This window comes from Pygoscelis adeliae, unplaced genomic scaffold (assembly GCF_000699105.1).
Source record: "Pygoscelis adeliae isolate BGI_AS28 unplaced genomic scaffold, ASM69910v1 Scaffold347, whole genome shotgun sequence".
NCBI lineage: Eukaryota > Metazoa > Chordata > Aves > Sphenisciformes > Spheniscidae > Pygoscelis > Pygoscelis adeliae.
In genome coordinates this window covers 520,232-527,015 of record NW_008825158.1, presented here as the reverse complement: position 1 = coordinate 527,015, position 6,784 = coordinate 520,232, and the positions used below count along the sequence as shown (strand labels likewise).

General features: G+C 50.7%; 1 protein-coding gene across 1 annotated transcript in view; it reads left to right on the top strand.

Moving 5' to 3' along the window:
* The first annotated feature begins 60 nt into the window (after positions 1–60).
* The window catches only part of ADORA2B (adenosine A2b receptor), a 19,246-nt gene continuing 12,522 nt past the window's right edge, over positions 61–6,784 (top strand). The window contains exon 1 of the mRNA XM_009328644.1: positions 61–479. Within this exon, the coding sequence (XP_009326919.1) occupies positions 115–479 (365 nt within the window). The 5' untranslated portion in view covers positions 61–114. The remainder of the gene's footprint in view (positions 480–6,784) is intronic.

The window sequence follows — 6,784 nt, the reverse complement described above, 5'->3', positions numbered from 1 at the left end:
AGCCGGGCGGGAGGCGGCGGTGAGCCCGGACATGGGTGTTTCTCTTCGGGAAGCGCTGCCCCGTGGCCTGTTGGTACCTGCGGACGGGCGCCCGGTGGAAAGTACCTTTTTCTCATGAACCGTTCTAGCTCCTCGCCCTGGGCTTTCGCCATGGACACTATGAAAACCACCTATATCGTGCTGGAACTGATCATCGCTGTGCTGTCTATCGCGGGCAATGTCCTGGTCTGCTGGGCCGTGGCCATCAACAGTACCTTGAAGAACGCAACCAACTATTTCCTGGTGTCCCTGGCAGTGGCTGATATTGCCGTGGGTTTGTTAGCCATCCCTTTCGCCATCACCATCAGCATCGGATTCCAGGTGGATTTTCACAGCTGCCTCTTCTTCGCCTGCTTCGTGCTGGTGCTGACCCAAAGCTCCATTTTCAGCTTGCTGGCGGTGGCCATCGACAGGTACCTGGCTATTAAGATCCCACTGAGGTAAGAGACCGGAGCGGACGCAGGTAGCCACGTTCCCTGACAGCCCAGACCGTGACCTTCCTTGTCTTAGCGTGCGGGAACTTCCAGTCCCTAGTGTTGCCGTAAGAGCTTTGCTGCTCACAGGTGAGGATGAAAATAACAGAGATTTTTGCACTCGCTGCAGGGCTGGGATCAGGTTTTCAGTATCCTGCCTCTGACTTCAAAATACACCTTGGAGCTCAGTTTCTTGAGGATGTTTGTCTTGGGAGGGTCGGTGGCTTCTTGGGGGTGCTATGCAGTGATGTAGCGGTGTGATCTAGATAGTTGTAGCTAATCTATGTAGGTATTTATACAACCCCCATTATTGTGGTGTCAGGGCATCTCCCAGGTAATTAAATATAGGAGCAACCACTCTTTCTCCTACTGCCCAGCCTATTAGAGAAGTAGTTTTGCAGGCTGTTCTGTAAGAGCTCTTGTCTTTTCCTGAGCTCAGGACACAATATTTTCAGAAAGGCTGAAAGTCATCTTAAATAGATCTTAATGTGACTTTGTACATACTTCACGTTTTCAGCTAGGACTAGAGTCTAACTAGGCTGTCTTCCAGTTTTTAGAGGGATATAAGGAATGGACTGAAAGCGCAATTTGTTGCATCTACAAATGCTGAAACAGTATTTCTGTGCTTGTATATGTACCTTTTCCTTCTGAGTGCTTACCACGAGTGAGTGTATAGATCAGCAAATGTCAGAAGGTGTCAGCTCTGTGCATACACTGTGAAAGGAGAAAAGGGAAGGGGAAAGGATTCATAGCTCAGTTTTCAGAATTTTACGGCTTAAACTTTCACCCAAGGGCAGTATCAAAGACAGAAATCTGTTTCCTTCTAATTCATGGGATATTGCAAAATACTGGGGCAAAATGTATTGAATATATTTCACAGGCACTTCACCAGTGAATTGGTGCAGCTGCTTCTTTAAGCTTTTCATTACAAATGCAAATTACAAACCCTGGCTTTGCATTACAAATGACCTGAGTCCTGTATTTTCCATCTCCTTGGCGTCTCTGCTGTCCCTCCCTGAGAATAAGACATCGATGGAGCCCCACTGGGCAGTCCAGGACTGGTCAGAAGTGGAGGCTGTGGGGAAGCAGGGCAGATTCGGCGTAGGGACCTCAGCTGAACTGTGTAAGCCGCAGCTTTCCTAGATTCTGCTTGTCTCTGGTATCTCCCTTGCACGAGCGATGAATTCAACCTGACATGACTTAACTCCCCTCCCCCCCAGCACCCTGTTCTGGCACCTTGCATCGGAGAACTCCTATACATTGGGCACATATTAATTAGTCATCAGGCAGATGATAAAAACTGGTAGTGGAAATGCGTGTATGCTGAGTGGCTGCGTGTGTCATCGGAGCATGGAAATTCCACAGGATGTAGAGTAAGCGAGAGCCGAGCTGCAGCCCTGGTCTGCACAGGAGGGAGCGGGGACAGAGCAGTTCAGGTTGCTGCCAGCATCTCTGACACTGGCTGCTTACCTTCCCAGCCACCCGGCCGGACTCAGAGACGCACGTCGGCTCCGGGTAATGCTTTGGTGCCTCTTCCATTCATTCGTTTGGGGCTTTCTTGGGATGGGGGCTAGCAGTGCAGCAGCGGCTCTTGAAGCAGGTCGGATTTATTAAGTTTCAGTTTAATCACACCACCCACCACAAGCAAGCTCTTCAAGCATGGGCTGTTAATTATAACTCTTTTCCTTTGTACCACAAGTGCTCTTTGCAGTGCTTGGCTGAGGAAGTTGAATCTTGTGAGATCGGTTTCTACTCCGCTGGAATCCAAGACGAGAGTAGCAGATCAGAAATGCTGAGGGGATCGTTTCAACGTTGGCAGAAGAGAAGTGGTTTTGCCAATGGACAAAAGAGCAAGTATTTCCTCCGCTCTCTTCACAACGCTGGTCTCTGGCAGGTTTGCTCGACTCTCCATTAGGTCAGTCTATACACCTGTGTGGGATGAAATCCCCGGGCAGTTTTGCCTCGCTTTGGGATCCTTTCCCAACATCGCTTTTTCACCCCATCTTAGGCCAAAACTTTTATTCCATTTCACAAACATCTTTATTCCTGTGAGTGCTTCCTAGCCGGACACGTACAGCCTCTTCAGCTGTAAACGGAGATCAAGCAGTCCCATCCTAGGCTGGTCTGAAATGTGAAGTTTGGATTAAACTTGGTCTTGGCATTGAGGCCTGTTTCATTGCTCTTAGGGGTGACCAGTGAGTAAAACCCCTTTAAAAGGAGGGGGGTTTCTCACTGGTAGGAGTGCAGGGCAATGGACAGGTCATTGCTTTGGCAACGGGAGATTTAGGGACTGGTACTGAAAGGCTGTTTTTATTTGTACAGCCAACATCAAAAGAGGTTGGACGAGGTTATATAGCTAAGCTGGCAAAACACTTCTCTACTGCACTCGGGTTTTCCAACCAAGGCTCAGTTAGAGCTGCCCTGTCAGCATCGTTATTCCCAAGATGCTCCACAGCGCTGCCGGCGGCGAGGGGCGAGGAACTCGTCCCGCCACCTGCTCTAGGTGGATGCACGCACCATTTCTGGAAGGAGGTTTGCGCTGCGGAAGGGGAAAGCTGGTCATTAATTTGCAGGAATGGCAACCTTGGGAAAAGTTTCTTTCTCACTAAAACGCTCGTTCTGGTGACCAGTACGGAGGCTGGTAACAGGCCATGAAGTATTAAATGTTTAAGAAAATTATTTGTACCCAGCCCTATCTAGCAATTACAATAAATAACGCAGTTGTTGCAGAGCAGACAAGCGTCCCTGTCGCATCCACCAGCTCCCTGTGGAAACCTCTGCAGGGACACTGAGAACTGAGTGTGCCATATTATTTAATACTATTTCAGGGCTATTTAAGCACACTGAGAGGCTGGGCAGGCCTGCAGGCTGGGGGCGCGCAGGAGAAGTTTGCATTACAGCCAGGCTAATAATGGATTTTTCAGTTCTGCGGCTGAACCAAAAAATCCCATGGGGAAGAGGAAAATTGTTTCAGTCAAACTGAAACAGCAATGTTTGGAGGTTTCAGTGAAACAAAGTGATCCTGACCAACCTGGCAGATTTTTGTTTGAGTTGCTTAACCCTTCCGATATTGCTGCGCTGCTTTTTGAAATGGAGGCATCCTTGCTGGAAAGGAACTAACAAATTCTCACCTAGACAATTGCAGAACAAAAAATCTTATAACATTTAAAAATGATGTTTTAGAACCCTCCCTCTTCTGGCTAAAAATATTTGCTGAATTTGACCTGAAGCCATGAATTCTTTCTGTCCCTTGAAACTCTTATTTCGTTTGTTTTTGGAGGAGCCCCCACCCGCGCTGCCCACTTCTGCAGCTGCAGCTCTGAGCCCTTTCCCGGGTCCCTTCTCCCCTGGTCGACACACCAGGACATGGCTTCTTGCCTTCAGGCACGCTCTAACCCTGCCTTGCTTCCCGCACCCCAGTGCTCCGGAACCAGGCAGCGCTGCTGCCTGCGTGTGCCTGTCCCTGTGCCGCCCCAGGTACACGGCACCACCCCTGCTCTCATCTCCGAAAGCTCGCTCCCCCACAGCGCTTCCTCCAAGCAGAATATCACAGCCAGGCAATCGAGCATCTTTCAGCAGCAGTAAATCCATCCTGCAGAGTGTTTGGCACAAGAACGGTGCTAGGCTTTTGCTCTCTGGCTTTCTCCAGGGCTGGATTTCACCCCACAGTCACTTAGCTGCGAGCCAAAGAAGATTTGTAGGTGGAATAAAATCTTTCCCTTTTATTTGCATTAACCAAAATCCTTTGGCGTGGCTAATAATTGTGGGTACAGATAGATGCCTGGAACAAATGTGTCAAGAATTAGGGAGGGAGAAGAGTGTCTGTATTTAGAGAGTGAAAGGAGAATGAAACGCTGTACGACATCATGCTGTGTGTGCCCTTGTCTGGCTGGTAATCTCCTGCAGGACAGTGAATGTTGTACTGCTGCTGCCTACCTGGCAAACACCCCAGCTGAGACCTGTGGAGGGAAAATTAGCCCCAGCTCCCTGCGCTTTGAGCTGATCTGGTGCTTGTTCTTCCCCCCTGGATTTAGTTCTCTCCCGTTTTCAATCTTATCCCTAGCAGAAGTGCAGGACTGATGTTCTCTGGCGGCTTTGCCATGAACTGGAACAGCATATCCATGACCATGCCCTCTCCCTTTCTGTACGTTGTTGAGCCCTCGCTGTCCCCCCACAGTCAGAGCATCCACGCTTGGATCACGATCTGTTAATGGTGTTGCACTGCTCTGCTTCTGGTGCTGCCAGTGTCCCACACGAGCTGCTGCCCCTCTTATCTTTGACCTAATGAAGGCAACAGTCCAGCTCCTTTCGGCTCTCCTCATAGGGACAAATTCCATTTGGATTGTTGTTGCTCTTATCTGATCCTTTTAGCTGTGCAGTGTCCTTTCATGAGGTGGGTTGGCTGATGCTTTACAGCTGCCTGTCCTTGCTGTGCCCTGCTGCTGCAGAGGAGGGGGTTCCCTCTGTGTTCTCTAGCAAAGAATTGTTCCTGGATTCCTCTCAGCTCCCAGCTTGTTCCTCAGCAAAGCAAACTGGTGGGCATTTGTGTCAGGTGGGAGGGCTGGAGCCACTGGGGAGGAGAGAAAATCCTCTTCAGAGCCTTGGTCTTCACCTGCCATTTTCTGTGTGCCATCGACGACATAGAATTGCAGCTGCTCTTCCTTCTCCAGCCCTTGCTTCGCTTCCTTTCTGAAGTGAAATCCTTGCACTGCCCTTCATCTGAACTCCCAGGCGTGTTCCGCTGTTCACGTGTGGCTCACACACACCGTGCCCGATCCTGAGACCCCGGCGGGATGGGAGGCATAATTTTTCCAGAGTAGCGGATGCTCTGCCTCCCCTGTCCATCAGATGGCTGTGCCTGGCCAAGGTTATCATCAATTGATAAACTTAATGTGCACCAAACCTGGCAAACGTGCCCGAGTGCTGCGGGCAGGAGGGCTGGCGTGTTTGCTTGAGCAACAGAGCTGCCACGTCTTTAAGGAAGTTCGTGCCAGTTGAGCTCGACTCAGGCAGAACGTGGCGGGGTTTGTGCTGCAGCCGGGAGCCGGCAGCACCCACTCGCCCGGCCGCGGGTCTCGCAGGGCTGCCGCTCGCTCCGGGCTTCGGATGCAGCCAACTCTGGACACAGAAGCACAATAAAAATACTCAGGAATAATCGCATGTGCCCTCGTGGCCATAAATCACAGGGGGGAAATCACCCCTATTTTTAGTTGTGAGCAGCCTGGTTTCCTTCAGATGCGTGTCCCAAATTTTTATATTTTTCCCCCACCTCGGGGGTCACTTCCCTTCCAAAAAGCAAAAATCCTGACAGGAAGGGAATGAATTGCCTTTGACAGCCCTGTCCTGCCGCAGCTCCCGCAGAAGCTGGGGGCTAGCAGGGATGTCGGGGCGCGGCAGCTGAAAGCCTCATTCCCAGGGCACCGATCTCTGGGCTGAACCAGAACGCAGAGCTTTGGGTTTAGGAGATTTTTTTCAGTTTTGGCCAGCTCAATCTATAAAAAATACAGGTTAATTTTTAGGTGGAAAAAAAGCAGCTTTTGAAATCTGGCAGAATTTTACTCCAGAAGACCTTTTGCCCTCTCTGCAAAAAATATATTCAACCAAAATGTTTTGACAGCAAACTGTTTTATTTTGCAGTTAAAAGTTTTTGCTTTGTTAATTAACGGGCTTGTTCTTGGGGTTTTTCTGAATTTGCTGTTTGTCATAGCAATGAGCACAGACCACAAAACTGAGTGTTTTAGGAGTGTTCTGCCCTGGCCCTTGGCTGCACCGGGCAGTCCCTACCGGGGGGTGCTGGGGCTCCTGCTCCTGTGTTACAGGCAGCTTTGGTCCGCAGGATGCCAGGAATCGGTGACACCAGCTGTGCCTACAGATGTGTCGGTCCTCTCCCCTCCCCGCTGTCTCTCGTGGCTTTTGCAAAGTCCGACGATGGGCTCAGGAAATTTGTACGTACCGAAGAGCGGATTATCTCTTAATCCTATGGATGACATCAGGCCTGGGCATGAGCCACGAATAACCTGCGAGCATGTCAGTGGGTGTGTGTCCGTGCCCTTACACTCACCCTTCGGTACCGTGTGGCACCGGCATGGCACTGGGAAAGCGGGTGGGCACCGAGCACCGTGACCAGAGCTGCTGGACCCGCCGGGGACGAGGGACAGAGCACAGTCCCTGCAGGAGCTGCTGTGCAGGTAGACTAGTGCCACCGTGGCTGGGGCTCTGCCCGTACCCCCTTCATAATGCACTGTCCATCAGCACCCAGCACCCCCGACCCC